Source organism: Rhipicephalus microplus, chromosome 5 (genome assembly GCF_043290135.1).
Source record: "Rhipicephalus microplus isolate Deutch F79 chromosome 5, USDA_Rmic, whole genome shotgun sequence".
Classification (NCBI taxonomy): domain Eukaryota; kingdom Metazoa; phylum Arthropoda; class Arachnida; order Ixodida; family Ixodidae; genus Rhipicephalus; species Rhipicephalus microplus.
This window is the reverse complement of record NC_134704.1, coordinates 98,296,361-98,313,517: the sequence shown is the minus strand read 5'-3', so window position 1 is coordinate 98,313,517 and position 17,157 is coordinate 98,296,361. Positions and strand designations below refer to the sequence as shown.

The 17,157-nt window shown below is 43.4% G+C and overlaps 1 protein-coding gene across 1 annotated transcript in view; it reads left to right on the top strand.

Annotated features, from left to right (window-relative positions):
• The first annotated feature begins 2,245 nt into the window (after positions 1-2,245).
• Positions 2,246-17,157, top strand: part of LOC119174298 (uncharacterized) — a 46,902-nt gene continuing 31,990 nt past the window's right edge. Inside the window, exons 1-8 of the mRNA XM_075894548.1 lie at positions 2,246-2,397; positions 3,221-3,345; positions 4,392-4,534; positions 5,725-5,913; positions 6,450-6,641; positions 7,413-7,578; positions 10,508-10,613; positions 10,764-10,857. Of these exons, the coding sequence (XP_075750663.1) occupies positions 3,243-3,345; positions 4,392-4,534; positions 5,725-5,913; positions 6,450-6,641; positions 7,413-7,578; positions 10,508-10,613; positions 10,764-10,857 (993 nt within the window). The 5' untranslated portion in view covers positions 2,246-2,397; positions 3,221-3,242. The remainder of the gene's footprint in view (positions 2,398-3,220; positions 3,346-4,391; positions 4,535-5,724; positions 5,914-6,449; positions 6,642-7,412; positions 7,579-10,507; positions 10,614-10,763; positions 10,858-17,157) is intronic.

Here is a 17,157-nt window from a genome sequence, read left to right as displayed (position 1 = left end):
GTTTTTAACTACATTGCACCGTCAGATGGAATCCCCAATCGTTCAAAATTGGGCCGATCTCTGACGTAATGCAATGAACGTAATCTGTCAAAAACTTCTGTGAAGCGGGGAGTGCACTTCCTTTCTCTTCGCCCGGAGCTCACACGGTGAACGCTATTTGTTACCGCGTGGTCGTGTGAACACCCAAGAAGCCAAGGCAACGCAGTGCCACAGCACGGCAGGCTCGCGACGCAGCAGAAGCGCAGCCAAGAGCCCGTTATAACAGTCCGGAATATAGAACGTCGTTAAGCCTATATGTGATGGTAGCAAATGTGCGCGGAGGATTTGCGGGTTGAGGTGCATTGACACGCAAGGGAAAAATCATGCTTCTCCGCGGACCGAACGGTCACCTTACCAGTTCCACCCGACGAAACCGCCGAAGCGTTGTATACACACAGCCGGAGCGCGCCTCACGAGATCCGTATGCTCAACTCTCGCGCTTACGGAACGCTTCTCCTCCTGCTAGAGCGCTGGATACAAGATGACAGTCTAAGATGCAACCCTATTTGAAAAGACGTTTGTGGCGACGCATTTAGATCCATGGCGCGAGGGTGGGGAGTTCTCATAGCGTGTGCGTCATGTGATGCACCGTGCACCGCGAAAATTCCCCCTTATTCGCTCGTGTGAATCCAGCCTAACACGATCGTGTCCGAGCAAGCTACCCTAACGTCATTCCTTGCGAAAATATGGCGGTGATTTTTTTTATTGCTGTAAATCATTTCGCGAAAGCCTGTTACATCAGTGCTTTTCATTCGCGTTAATATACCGTGCCCCCTGGTTATTTGACCATGTTTACACCTCTATTACAAAGCGACCTAGGTAAACTTGTGACATCTGCTACAGCTCGGAAAGGTCAGTAATATATGTGGTATTAACTTAGTGTTTTACCGTAGCTATATCACCCAGTTCATGCAAATGACATCGCCTTATTCCTCACCTTCCTCATCTTTTTGAGGCATGGAACCTCCGATGGCTGTTCGAGGAATTATTTAGCGTAGCTGTAATAAAGAAGCAAGAGCAAGCCGATGATTTTTCTTATACGACTAAGTACTCCTATGTTTTTCTCAGCTTTGTCGGCTGTCCGTTCATTATGCTTCAGACTAGACAACTGCTCGTTCTTCTGTTACTGAATTCTGCTCAGGAATAGTCGACAAACACTGCAGCCACGTCAGCCACACACACCATTTATTAGGCATTCGGCCATGGACAATTCGATGGACAATTAAAAAAAATTATTATACTCACCAAGTACCAAAATACCAGTTTTTCGAAGTTTAAAGTAGGCTGAAATAAACCGAAAACTGAGAGCTTTCCTAAGAAATTAGTACAACAGCATTGTTTTCAGAACTGTTCGATTTTTTGGTTATCGTAAGAGCTGAAACCTACAAGCTTACTACTATGTTTGTTCGTTTTAATGTATTTTTGGACGTTGTTTATAATTCAATGCATTGATTGGTTCATAATTATTCATTTTTATAGCTTTTCGTGCTGGAATTCCTTTCCTTAATGACATGGAAGAAGAGGGCCCATTACAACGTAAAAAGTGTTTGTTCGAGCTGACTTGCACTTACAACGACTAATGGACGACGATTTTTACAGATTCATTACCGTCGCTGGTTCTTATTTATGTTATATTTTTTGGAAGGTAGGACAAGAAATTATATATATATATATATATTTATATATATATATATATATATATATATATATATATATTATATATATATATATATATATATATATATATATATATATATTATTGGTCATAAATTTCTTGTCGTAACAAAACACAGTGTTCAAATGTTCTTCTTCAGTTTTATTGCAGCCCTTTTCAATGGTGTTCTTCTTGCCCTAATCACAGAAAACGTCGAATTAACTGTGCCTGATGAAAAAAAAAAACCTATCTCGCGCCTCTGAAAAGAACCACTGTGACTCCCTTGCCGATAAATACTGCTCTTTAGGTAACCAATTAGTGTGCAACGGGCAGACATATTACATCTTCCGAAACCTAAGAAAAGTCGCGTTGATGGCAACCATGAAGGCGGTGCTCGCACCCACGCGTGTTGGTAGCAGTTCATCCGCAAGGGCGCCTTATCTCACGCACGTGATGCAGCTGGCGGTGGAATTCGATTGTTTCGTAAAACAATGGCTTCGCTGCACGAGCTGCATCGAGAGAGCGACATGAGGTTGGCTTATCGCTTCTGATGGGTCTCGTGGACTTTCTCTCGACTCGATCAATACCGATAATGATATTGCTATAGGTGTCTGATAAGCAGCTTCATATGGAAGGGTATAAGAGCCATCTTATGCCACCGTCGACACCTAAGGGTGCATTGAAAGAGTATAGCTCCCCACCAGGTAAGTCTGGCAGTGATCAACGGGTTCCTCATTTTATGTGCGCAATCGCTTGCAAGGCGTTGCTCTTTTGCCGGTTATGTTAGGTGCTTGACCTTAATTACTTACGTATTTTCACAGACTCCTTGTTTACGTATATGCTAAAAACAGTCAGTATCACGGTTGGTTCAAGTTATTCCTGCCATCCTAAGCTAACAGTGCATGGTGAACACAGCCCGGTGTTTGACGATTCTAAACTAACGAAAGTAATTTCGTCTTGTCAGAATTGTACGCAGTGCTCTACTCTACCGGCAAATAGTAACTTGCATTGACCGTTTTTGTCGTGTAGTTCACGTTCATACATTACAAACGTACTGTTGCTTTGAGTCATCTGTGCACAATTTGTCATTTTTTGTTTTTGTGTTCGTGTTATTAAATTTTTGTCGTACCATACCATACGCATTTCTAAAGATCGATGCTGCATCTCGGCGCCTGCTAGCGAGTGCTCTTCTCGGGGCTGAGTGGAGCTCAAAAATCGCACTCTGCTTAATATGCCACTGTATGAAGCACAACTCAAATAACATAAGAGTAGCCTAAAAAGTAAAACTCACGCTATAATGCCTAAGGCTCCAGAATTAAGAATTGTTCACGTGATGTCTTACGCTAAAGCAAAACTGCAGCTTGAACTGCAGTAATCCTATCTTTAAGTGAGGCTTCCTCGTGGCGAGAAATTAGGTTCATTGTCAGTCTAGTTAAACAAGTGTTATCTAAGTGTCTTTTTATTTTATATTAGGTACAAAGAAAAGACTCCACTGAAACGCACGAATAACTTTTTTTTTAATTGCAGGTGAATTTTTGTTGCATCCACCATGCTTAGATTAAGCGTACTTTGCGCCATTGTGGCGGTAACTGTTGCTGCAAGCTCTCAAGAAATCCTACGCACCCAATGGGAGGCATTTAAAACTACCCACAGTAAGTATTTTTTTCAGTTAACAATTTCGTTCTCTCAACCATACCTTAGAATGTTCTTCCTCTATGTAAGCAAGATGTGTCTTACGTTCTACACCTTTACACAAATATACATACTTGGGCTGCCCTTCTGCAGCGTAAATATATATTCCTCATCTATTCTTCATCGTTTCTTCCGGGTCACAGAGGGCGAATGCTAATATTCATGACACAACACTGTAAATACTAAAGTAGCGAGACGAACCATTTTTTAAAAAGGAAACGCGAGAAAGGTGCGTAAAGGTTGTTGTTCCATGGGAGAACTGGTCAGTTGTACGTCATTCCAACCTATGTCATTCGACGCACCTAGATTACGTAGAGAAAGCCGGTTGTCGAAAAACGGCACAAAGCACGCTTAGCGTGAAATTAGAATCACGCGAAAAAATGCAAACAAAAATGTTGCGACCATATTATTGTATTGAGCAACAACAAAATCTATCTATCTATCTATCTATCTATCTATCTATCTATCTATCTATCTATCTATCTATCTATCTATCTATCTATCTATCATTATAAAAAGTACGAGACATCATTTTATGTATCTATAGTCAGATAGAACTCTACAGTTCTGCAGTAAACTGTTCTCAAAGGTGGATGCATATGACTACAAAATAATGGGCACTCGCTTCATGCTGGCAGCATCAATCATACGGCCATTAACGCCATTAACCTTGTCTTTCGAGACAAGTCGTGAAAGCATTTCTTCAGTCGTCAAAGCAATAGGATACAATGCTTTAGTCATCAGTGTTGGCCAATCTTTGAACTTATTGCGTTGTATACGACTACAGAAGCAATTAGTATTCTAACAAGCAACCTAGAACCTGCAATAAAAAGAACCCGTTAGGCAAATAAAAAGATACTCACGATGTGGCTCGTATAGTCTATTCAGTGAAAGTTTTATGAATTCTACTAAAAAAATAAGAACCTTAAGGTGGATCCTAAAGTGCTATGCTATCGCAGCATTCGAGAAAAATATGTTCAGTTTGGTGCTTAATCCAATTTTCCAGAAAAAACCTACCAGTCACACATGGAGGAGCTCCTGAGGTTCAAGATTTTCACGGAGAACAGCCTAATCATTGCCAAGCACAACGCTAAGTACGCCAAGGGTCTCGTTTCTTACAAGCTCGGAATGAACCAGTTCGGCGATCTGGTGAGGAAAATTGTTACGTTGAATAGTTTTTTGTTAAAGCAACTGGAAGTAACCTGTAATACTTACGTTGTATGAGAAAATTCACAATAGCTATCTGGTCACATTTGTTGATAAGAAGGACTTTGCCCATTTTGGTTTATTTGTTTAATGTGGGAAAGACCCAGAACTATCTTTGCCTGCTTTGTTGAAACGTACGCTGTTCCACAGGTTGCGCAGAATATAATTGATCAAACATAGAAGCCCACAAACGTTATATTGTATGTGCTGTTAATTCTGCACTAGAAGCGGATTTACTCTAATTATCACCTCCTAATAATTAGTCTGGTGACCTCCGATTAGCATGAAGGACAGCCCACTAGAGCTAACTTAACCAAATGGCTACACGTACTATCCGCGTGAGTAAAAAGCCTGAAATACAAATTACCAAATTTGCAATAAAATGTGCCAGACCTCAAAATTATTGGTATGCATATTCTGACAGTGTTAACAGTAAAATATTGTAATTAGAGAACACTAACGGCTTTTTGTTGGTAGGTTAGCAAATGCATTTATGGTTTTGTTTATTTCTGAACAACACAATTGCGGCCACCGATAACCATAAAGAGCCGTCTTTCGTTCTTTTATTTAAGACAACCACCAGTTACGGATGTGAGGCTTCAGAAGGAATAGTGCGTGTTGAGAGTTTTCTAAAAAATGAAATGTAGGACGGAGGTTGTGTCTGTTTGATGCTGATATTCTCACAGTAGTTCAAGAAAAACTACGTTTCGCTCAAAAAGTTGGCCTTTCTCTTGAAATCGTGTACAGTTGATGGAGCAGAAAATACCACTTTTTCGTTATATTTGAAGATTCAGCACAACATAAGTGATAGAAGTTCAACATGATGCCTGAGTTTAAATTGAATAAATTAATGGTAGACTAGAGACTCATAGTAAATCAGTTTAGAAGTGCGAACAGGGGCGCAAGACCACAGAAACTCGGTTAGTGTTGCCCAGAATTTTCTTGTGTTGATGTTTGCACGTCTAGTGCCTAATATTATGCTTACGTTGTCTCGTATCAAAAGTTAATCACACAATGCAGACGATGCCCTCATTTCTTTTTCTCAGTTAATTCCTTCGGGTAACCGCGAAGCTCACGTCGAAATCGTAGTGTCATTGAGTAACGATACCTCTCTCTTTTGTTTTCGCACAAAGCTGGCACACGAATTCGCCAGGATCTTCAACGGTTACCACGGAAGCCGCAAATCCGGTGGATCTACCTTCCTGCCACCAGCAAACGTCAATGACAGCAGCCTGCCAAAAGCTGTCGACTGGCGCAAAAAAGGAGCTGTCACACCCGTCAAGGACCAGGGACAGTGCGGGTCCTGCTGGGCCTTCAGCACTGTGAGTTCCTGCTTCATTGAAACATTTGTAACAACTTCATGAATAGTCCATGCAATTTAGCACTGAGGTTGTCACGATGCAATATTATAAATGCGGTGAGACACACACAGCGCTTGTCTAGTTCGAATTTCATCCCCATGATTGGTGTTCGGTGCTCTGCACGCACATCTAAGTGAGCGTGTGAAGCGTTCTTAGCTCAAGTTGCAGGGTTAAAAAAGATGGCTACCAGCAGCCGGCATGTAACAATACAACGGCTAATCAAATAAGAGGAAAACAAAACATCCAGAAACTTTGCCAGTGTACTCCTTCATTAGTTAGGCGAAGCGAGGCTACGTACAGCTAGCCAGATAATGATACGCAACAAAAAACTTTCAAGAAAAAGACGTGCATATCGAATTGTTTACACCGAACAATCAGCGGGCAACATTCGGCTTGACCGTTGTATCGCTCATCAGCTACTCTTAAAATGCAATAATTAGAAACCTTTCGTGTATTTGTTTTCGATCGCGAACAAAACATTGATTTTTTTTTCACAGACTGGATCTCTGGAGGGGCAGCATTTCCTGAAGAACGGGGAGCTCGTTTCCCTCAGTGAACAAAACTTGGTTGACTGTTCTCAGTCCTTCGGCAACAACGGCTGTGAGGGTGGTCTCATGGAGGACGCCTTTAAGTACATCAAGGCAAACGATGGTATCGACACGGAAAAAAGCTACCCATATGAGGCTGTGGTAAGGAATTGTATTATGTTTGTTAAATTCGGCTATCTGGAAGTTCTGAAAACGGTTCTGACTTCTAAAAACAGCATAGATCACGCAGGCAGCCATGAACATATGGAATGAGCATAGTGGGTGGCATAATCAATCTCGACGGTGTAAGATGTATTACTGCGAAGCGGCTTGACTGACGGACAATATAATTCCACAATGATTCCGCTCGCTGTTCAGAACTTTTGAGCTAATAAGGCATAGTAGATGACCGGCTTTTTACTAACCCAAGGTTCTTGCTAAACACGAGATCGTGCGACCATGGACGATGCGCTGTGCCACAAAACACTTTTATGCTTTCCTTGACACACACAAGCCGTCATATTTTGTGTGCCGTAGTTTACACTGTCCACGTTTCTGTCTGGATGCACTTCTGTTTCTATGCAAAGCCTAAATTCATCGCTTTCCCTTAACCTCTATTCTAGTCTCCTCCGGCGCAGAGCATCCAGATCGGCTTGGCCTGGTTTAGCCGTTCTCTTTACTGGCCTCAGCCTTTCTCAGAGCTTAAAATTGCCCATACTCTTTTATAACGATTGCTTCAAGATATAAGCCAGCATTGTCGGGCATCCTGTAAGAGACAATTTCTGGCTAAGTAAAGGAGGCATTTGTCAAGTACAAGTTTCCCAGTGTGCGAGGACTGTTGTCCCACAATGTTTAGCCGACATCTTGAGGTGATTTGAGCATTGTCGTAAGTTGTTTGTGGGTCCTCATATAACAGAGTATGCTTGCGCGCAGGATGGCGAGTGTCGTTTCAAGAAGGAAGATGTTGGAGCAACCGACACCGGCTATGTGGAAATCAAGGCGGGTTCTGAGGATGACCTGAAGAAGGCCGTTGCTACGGTCGGCCCCATCTCTGTGGCTATTGACGCTAGTCACTCATCATTCCAGCTGTATTCCGAAGGTAAATACGTATATGTGCAGTCAGTGAATAGTGCTTAAGAAGTGATACGCAGGATATTTCGCTGTGGTCCGAAACAGTTACGTAACTTTTCGAGTTTAGGTTCCCTTAGTAAGAAAATGGCTCTATTTCATACAAAATGCATCCAGTGAACACTGAGGCCATATTTCTACAAGTCTATTGCTGAACCCGATCGAATAGCGATATTTAGAGACGTCACGCACCACTACTTACTATCATTAGACTGTGTCAAGCTAGATATTACGGTTGTCGAGTGCTTTTTTCACCAACTTCGATCGCAAAATTATAGCAGATACCCAGGGCATACTGTGGCCTTCATGCTTATTAGTTCATGTCATAGAAGTTCCTTCATCAAACTGAAAAGGCTTTTTCAGATGCTTATTTGGTCGCCATTTTTCAGTTTATTGGTAATGAAGAGTAACATGACACTGCACGTGAGCAGCAAAATAATTTTCTCATTTCTTAATAAAAAACGTTTCTGCTGACCACTATTACACTGGCTAAAAATGGGACTATTCCCGAAAGAAATTGAGCACTTTCATAATTTTTATGCAACTTATGCTAAATTCCTGTCATCTGTATATTGTCATCTGCATACCATCGTGTAATAGGCTCAGCGCGGCACAGTACAAACAGTCAGAGTGTGTTTGAGTATACGTATACGTAAGACGTATCGACAAGAGGCACTTATTGGCTAATAGTTGCAATGCTGATGTATTGGTGTGTCCCTTGCTACACAAAGGGAGGAACTCGAATTGCCTAAATAAAAAAAAAGGGTATGGCTTCTTATTTTTTCAAGCTAACGATATTTCTAAACTGTGTTCCAGCTACTGCTCCCGGAAAACGTCAATTTATGCATTTTTTCGGCACTCGTCTTTCCAAGCAAATAGGACACGCAATAGAAATTCTACTTGTGTTCTCACTAATTTCTGCGCGCCGAATTAAGGCAGTTTTTGCAATGTTTTCGCTAGCAGCCATTTACCAAGTGAAATCGACTCGTACGATTCACAGGGAAGCGACCTTCACGCAGCGAGCTTTATCGTGGCTAATTAATTGCACGTGCCTGCATTTCGTTGAATGTGCCAAGCACATAAAATGCTAGAAATGCAGTCATGCTAGAAATTCAAACGCTACAAATGCAGTCATGCGCAGGTCATCCCATAAAACGGTAGCTTGTCACACTCCAGAAGAGAGAACGAAACACTATGAAACAAGGAGGTTTTAGCACCGTTGCTACCTTATCAGAACGAACCGATGACACGCACTTTCTTCCAGTTCAGCGTGTGCCGTTACCCAAGCGTAATAAACAAAACACCTCAAGCGAAATGTAGGCATAAAGTTCGTTGCGTGAAAGTAGCTGCAGCCTGAAGCGTACGAGTCGCGCTCACACGGTCAACGGCTGCAAGCAGAAACGCTTGCTTCAACTGCCTTGCTTCGGCGTGCAGGAATTTATCAGAACACGAGTACAATTGCTATTGCATATCTTACTTGCTGAGAAAGGAGAACGAAAACGCGTGTTTTGGAAGCAGTAGCTGGAGCACATGCCGGAAAGGCTATTCGCTGTAAAAAGAAAAAAACAACTGCAGATTCCACCTGCTTTGGGAATCGACGTTGTGTGAAGAAACGTGTTGTAATATTTTGACTGAGTGACTTGTCATGAAATGAACCTAAGGTTTTTATATAGATGTCGCACGCACAGACTTAGATTGAAGAGATGCAGGTGTTTATATAACAAGTTGTTTGCACGTGCGCAACTGTGACAACAGGGTCATTAGTATTAGCAACACCAGAAGCGATATGCTCATATGAAGCGCTGGTGCTCGCGAGGATGGTACCCCTTGAAACCGCTGTGTATATTAACTTCAGCGCATTACACCCAACTACAATTGAATTTCATATGTCGGGACAGTTGCTTTTTAGAAGTACATAAGTAATGGTTATAAAATTGAATAGCCATTACCGCAACCACAATTGACGTTTCACAAACACTGGGGTCTATTTGAAAAGTACTTCCGAGACTTGGCGCGGCTCTGTTGTAGAATGCCTGATTGCCATGCAAAATGCTAGGGCTTGATTCCTGCTGGGACCCTGACATTTCTTCATTGCATTCGTCGGGTCAATGCCACTAATGTCAGGTTTTTTTTTAACGCTCACGCGCAAAAATTTTCTATGTGTGTTCTCGTCATTTCTGGTCTTCTGTTAGTGTATATCACCGGTGGCCCATACCCGCATAACAGTGCCACATACACGCTCGCAGGTAGGCGCCACTGTCTGGCGGGAAGTGTTTCACGACGTACGTGGCAGGGTTGTGACATTATTCGTGTCTTGGCCAGCGCGTCATAGTTGTCAAACTACCTTGCCCGCCCAACTAATTTTGATTCACGGGTCACGTTAAGGAAGTGATAAGGAGAGTACCCACATGTAAGTGGATAGATAAATAGATATACAGATAGTAGCAAAAAGTGCTTGCAGTACACAAAGAAATGTTTCGCAATTTTTAGCAAGCGACAACGTTTATGGCTTACCTTTTTCTTTCAGCATTCAAATTTCCTCTTGATGTGCTGCAATTAAGACACAGAGCAACACGTTGGCATTGCGATTATCAGCTAATACACGGCTCACGTCGATACGCCTTACGTATACGTAAACGCACGTCGACCTGCCCGGACTCTGCGTACTGCACCGCGCTGAGCCTCTAACATGGCGGCCATGCACACAATCGTCAACAAATGGCAGCGATTTCACACAAGGTGTATACAGCAAGGGCCTGTGAATTCTCGTAAACTTCCTATCTCTGGCTGATTCATGAGGCCAGCAAGCTGTGAAAGCTATCTTTTCGTTTCTGTAAGTTCTCTTGATGACTAGTGGAGAACGTAGCGTGATTTTGTTTTCTTTTGTCGGGTTGTTTCAGGAGTGTACGATGAGCCCGAGTGTAGCAGTGAAGATCTGGACCACGGTGTACTCGTTGTCGGCTATGGTGTTAAGGGTGGGAAGAAGTACTGGCTCGTCAAGAACAGGTGAGAACAATACCAATCCTCGTGAATTTTCTAAAGAAGTGACATTTCACGGCCATTTTACTACTCCTGCCTCAAACGATCTTTTCTCCAGTACGACCTTCGACCTGGTGCCTCTTTTTTGTTTACATTTTATTCTCTAATATATTGCAGCTGGGCTGAATCCTGGGGAGACCAGGGCTACATCCTTATGTCCCGTGACAACAACAACCAATGCGGCATAGCATCTCAGGCCAGCTACCCCCTCGTCTAACAGCTGATTTCTCGTAGTGGCGTTCTTTTCAAGATTTTGTAAAGTGTACATAAGTTATTCGCCTAAATAAAATTTCGAGATTTCACCTTTGTAAAATGTTGTACTGCTCTTTTTACTGCTTTGTAAACGGAGCAGTCGCAGACTATTTTAGCGTAATATAACATACTGCTCCGGGGACGTTAACTGTATATCAACGTGGGAAACCTATTGCATGGGGTCGACATGCTTCAGCAATTCGGTAATAGGATAGATAGCCGGGTGACCGAACATTATTATTGTCCTCAGGGTATATAGCTCGGCAATAGGTTAACTCACAAAGACTCCCTCAAGAAATTTTTCTTGCATTTTGAACTCACTCGGACTAAGATTATAACCAATATTTTCCTGAGTTAGGCTCACTCGGACTTACACTTCATAAAATTTTAATCAACTGAACTCTCTCGGACTCACCAAAATACACTAGGCCGGGTTCACTAAGACTCTGAACTATGGTTTGATCTCAGTCTGAATGAGTTCGAGTCAGTGGACTCATGAGAGAGTTCGCCCACTCATGGTCTGGTGCCACTTGTTTTCTAGCTCGAAGTGGGTTGCTGTCACATTGCGACTGAAAACCTAGCCTTCCGGCGGCTTTGAAGACCCGTTGGACTGTTCATAACTGTCCTAATGGGAGACTGCGTATAGTCTTTTGTGTCCCGTCACTCATCGGTGTTTTCCTTATCACTGCGCAAAGGCGCACCAACGCCAGAACATATCAGATCTACGGTGTCTTGGCATTCATCGCACGTTGTAGGAGTAGAGAATTCCGGATAAATGTTGTTTGTTAACAGTGGGTTCAGATAGGTTCTTGTTGCCTTACGGCTTGAGCTTTATTTAGTTTACTGTGCCGAGGGGGAATGACTCTGCGTTCTGGGTAGATGAGCTTGATTAAGTTGTTTCTCAGCATGCTCTTGGCTTAAGGCTGCACGGTTTGCAAGTCCCAGTGCTACAGTGTGGGTAGCTTCGATGAGGTTCACAGGAGCACCGGTGATTTTTTGCATGAGAGTGGGAAACCATATGGTCGTGTGTAATTTGTTTACCGTTCCTCTGAAAACTACCAGGTCTTACCTAGAAATAAATTCTATGGTATAGCAACTATTTTATTTGTATTGCTCGCAGAGTAGGGTTAAAATTATCACTATTCAGAAGCATACAGAGGGCGCAATGAAGGCGACGTCGTTGTTCAAAGACTTTATCGGGTTCTATGCCCGACTGTCCCTGTGTGTTTTAATGTGTGACAGGTTAGAACTGTTAACAGGTCACTCTTAATTTTTATCCTTCAATGCTGCTGCAGGCGACCTTCCTGTATTATATATTATACCAAGACGTACAAAGGTATCGCAAACGCTTTACGGTGTTGGTTTGATAAAATAGCAGTGGCATTTAAATTCTCAAAGCCCTACTTTTGTAGCTTGGCACTTCGCCTGCTACTTTAATTTTGCATTTTCCGACGATAGTACTAAAAGCTCGTTTTGACGAAATGCCTGTTTCGGTGGCGGTTGTGAGTGAAGGTGCAGCGTTGACCGTGAACGAAAATTGAAGCAAGAGAGAGAGAGAGAAAAGAAATAGAGAGGAAAAGCAAGGAGGTTAACCAAGCTTGCCTCGGTTGGCTTGGGGTAAAGGGGGAATGATAGAAAAGAAAGAGATAGGAAAGAAAAGGAGTGAGAAACAGAAGATTGAATAGTCAGCTCGAGACTACACAGTACAGTCTCACGCTGTTCTTTCACAAGTGCTCGTGAAGTCCCGTGGTCCTTAAGAAGCACAAGAGGGCTTTCGTGGCTTTGTGCTTATGCGAAACTGTCGGCAAAGGCCCAAGATATTTTCTGTAAGTGGTCGTGAATCCAGCTGACGGAGCTTGGCTTCCATAATACGTCGTTCAGACTGGTATGGTGGACAGTGGCATAGAATATGCTCAAGCTTCTCCTCGAAGGCACAAATGTTGCATGCCGAACTTCTCGCCATTCTAAGAAGACAAGAGTATACGCATTCGTGAATGCCACGCCCAACCACATGCGGCACAGCAAAGTTTGAGCGCGTCGTGGGAGCCTGAATGGCAAACGAAGTTGCAAGTTTGGGTCATTCGAATACAGGCGCGCGTTGGAGAAACCCGGAGTATTCAATCGTAGGGTAGTCATACGGTGAGCATGTGATTGTAGTCGCCTTTCAGCACCCGTTCTCAAGAATGGTATTGGCGCCTGCACGTCTTGGTCATGAGCCAATCGAGCAGCTTCATCCGTGTGGTTATTGCCGACAATTCCACAATCACTCGGCAACTATTGAGATACGATATCATGACCTTCCTCGAGTGCTTCGTGGTAGTCATGCCTTATCTGATTTACTGATTGTTCGTGTAACCCGTTCTTTATAGCGAACCGTTGTGTCTGTAATACTGACCTCAAGTCGCAAAAGATGGCCCATTGATTAGGTTGCTGCCGAAGGATGTACTTGACTGCACCTTGATGTTCTGCGAGTTCTGCTGCTGTCGACGTCGTGGTGTGAGAGAGCTTATATTGAAGCAACACATTACCAGATGCAACAACCACTGCTCCTGTGGAGCTGTTGAAATTATTGGAGCCATCGGTGTAAAAATCTACGCGGTCAAAGTACGTTTCGTGCAACAGATGCAAAGTCAATCGCTTCAAGGCTAGCGGTGACATGCCTGCCTTCTTAACGGTCCCAGGAACCGATAAGCGCACGTCACGTTGACGGAGACTCCATAACGCAGATGCTGGACGCATCGCAGGTTCGAACCCAGGCGTTAATATGTCCTAGTGATTCGTCACAATACCGCAGAACGAAGCAATGGGGCTCCGCATTGTCAAGCACGCTAAATGATGTGACGGAAGCTGTGATAAATGCCGAATGTGCGCTCTCACCGTATCGACAATGATATACGTTGAGACCGGCTGTTTTTGTGTGACAACAACTGTTGCCACTGACGACGAGCATCTTGGAAGGCCAAGACATGTCCGAAGTGCTTGGGCTTGTACGCTCTGTAGTGCATGTATGTTAGTCTTGCACGTGTTGAACAGGGCAGGAAGGCTGTACAGCAGATGTCCAAGAAAGACGGCTGTATAAAGCTGCAGCATAGAGTGCACGGAGGGGCCCCATAATTTTCCGGCAATGAACTTGAATACATTCCCAATGCCAATGAGCTTTTTTTTTCAGGTATGTGATATGTGGACTCCAGGTTAGGTCACTATCAACGATGGCATCCAAGAATCTATTACATCTCTTATATGCAAGTGATCACAATGGGTAGAAAATCATCGGTTTACGTGTAAACGCCACCGCTACGCATTTTTCTGTGGTGATAGTCGAACCTTGCTGGCGAAGGTATGCCGCTGTCATTGTTGCCGCCTTCTGTAACCTTGCTCGCACTTGAAGCCGCGTCATGCCAGACGCCCAGATGCAGATATCATCAGCGTAGAGAGATATATAAGGCGTCTGTGGCAGCATTTCGGTGAGACCCACCAGAACCATGTGTAAAAGAGTCGGACTCAAACGCCACCTTGGGGCACCCTACGACTTGCGAAATGCTTATTCGTAGGCCCATCTTCAGTTGGAACAAACATGGATCTGTTTGTGAGGTAGCTTCTTACACATTGAAAGACACGACCTCCAAGTTCAGCTGCTTCGAAATCATTTAGGACAGCCTCATAGGTCACGTTGTCGTATGCACTTTTCACGTCTAAGAACGGAGCTACCGACAGCCGCTTCTTAGTTTTCTATTGTTGAACAGAGGTCACTAAGTCGATGACGTTATCGCTTGAACACCGAACTCGTCGAAAGCCAGCCATAGCATCAGGATAGATGTTATAATGTTCCAGGTGCCATTCCATGCGTGCCATCAGCATCCTCTCGCGGAATCAAATCCCAGCTGCGGCGGCTGCATTTCCGCTGGAGGCGGAAATGTTGTAGGCCCGTGTGTTCAGATTTGGGTGCATGTTAAAGAACCCCAGGTGGTCGGAATTTCCGGAGCCTGCCACTGCGGCGTCTCTCATAATCATATGGTGTTTTTGGGACGTTAAACCCCACATATCAATCATAAATCAAATCAGCAGCATCCTCTCCATGATTTTGCCAACTCAGCTTGCTAGTGATATAGGTTTGTGTGATGCCAGATTCAATAGAGACTTTCCGGGCTTCAAGAAAGGCACCAGATGACTGCAATTCCACTCATCGGGCACTATATACCACCACGCCAAGACCTATTAAAAATGTCCAGGAGACAGCGTTGTGCCTTCGTGCCTGGTTGACGTAGGGCAGCATAGGTCACTCCATCCGGACCTGTGGATGATGAGTGCCTGCAGTTGTTCAATGCTGCGTGAAGTTCTTCCATAGTGAATGCAACCTTCACTTGTTCATCTCATGCGACTGTAACGTCCTGTGGCAATAGGTTGATCGGTCTACATATGTCCCCGGCAATCTTTGCACAAAATTTGCCAGAAACATCAGGCTGTGAGTGACGTTGGTGTAGCGCCAAAGCAGCGATGGAATGACGTTGTTGCGGACGCGAGCGAATGCCTCGAAGAGTTCTACATACGGAAGACAGTGGCTTTCGTGGGTCTAGCGAGTCACAAATACTCTTTCATCGTTGTTCCTGGAGTTTATGCAGTCGACGCTGGATTTTCTTCTGAATGCGTCTGAATTTTCTGAGGTAATAGATAGATTTCGTGTGCCTGTATCGTCATTCGGTACGCTGGCGGACAGCTCGAAGTTGCTCCAGCTCTTGGTTGAGTGCGGTACGTCTTGATTCTTTTAGACAAATTTTCGTTGAAGTTTCCATCGCACAACAAATCACTTCTTTGATGGATTCCGGCAGTACGTGCATGCACTTGCTCTTCATTGATATCTGATACTCTTTCCAGTCAATAAGTCTTGAGCATCCTGGGGAAGGAGACTCGTCTAGACCTCTTACTGTCACGTACGTGGGTATATTGTCACTGCCGTGGGTTTCAATATCTGTGAACCGTTGAACTTTCGTGACAATACTATGCGACACTCATGTCAAGTCCAGGCAACTGCTATAAGTTACTCCTCGGAGATAAGTAGGGCTCCCGTCGTTCAGCACCTGAAGCCCGTGCTCTGATGCAAGATCAACTAGGTTCGTACCTCATCGAATTGTCCTGATGCTTCCCCACAGTTGATGATGGGTGTTGAAGTCACCCATAAATATCCAAGGTGCTGGAGCCGTTGCAAATATATCAATTAATATCTCTTGATCAAGTCGACGTGAAAGCGCTGTATGTGCGCCTATCAGCGTAAACAACGACTTATTCTTTTCAACATATATACACACCTAGTGATTTTCATTGTTGACTCTACTCTTTGGCGAACATAAGTGAGTTCTTTGCGGACATACACTGCAACTTGACTTCACTCAGTGCACGATGAAGAAACGAACGATTGATAGCCTGACAGTCGAGGTATTTAAAAAAAAATGTGGTTCACAAATGACGATGATGCGAAACCTATTCACAAAAATTAACTGTCTACACTAAGGCATTCTTGACTGTAGCCCTCTAGCTTTCCAATGAAATATAGAAGCAAGCTTGACTTTTTCTCGGAAAGGCTACTGCGGTCTATGGTGTGCCATCTTGTAATGAAAGACCGGCAAGAACTGGTTCTAGTGTGTCGAAGACTTGGAGTCCGAATTTAGCGGCAGGGATCTGTAGAATAGCCAAGAGAGTGTGGATAAGCTTCTATGGAAATAAGATACACAATAAATGACAATATAGCTTCATCTAGAAAGGTTTATTTAACCTTGCGAGAACCATGTTCAACGCAGCAGAACAAAAGTGTGTGCAAGGCATAACCACATCACTTTACTTCGGCAAATGGTGAAGCTAAGAGTATGGATGCAGATACACAATCAAATATTTCTTTATTTAAACTTCAGTGCTCTATGTGATTTCAAAAGCCACTGTGTTCCTAAAGATCTCTATTGTAAGGTGCACACCGCTCTATATGCACCATTACCATGAATGTTAAAGTTGTGCCTAAAATGGTAATGTCGCAATTACTGGCCATGTACTCCAAAAAATGGTTACACCGTCAGTTATACGTGTCGTTACTATCTTCAGTATTAGTTCCTTGCAGTGGCTTTTCCCCTATATATGAAAATCTTAGCTTGCGGCAAATCACAGCTGGTACTGTCTAAACCTTAATAGCAATACGAAACAAAATGAAAACAAGAAACCATGACATCACTTTTTGCAAATAATAACACGGGATGCTTACAGTTGGATATAAATA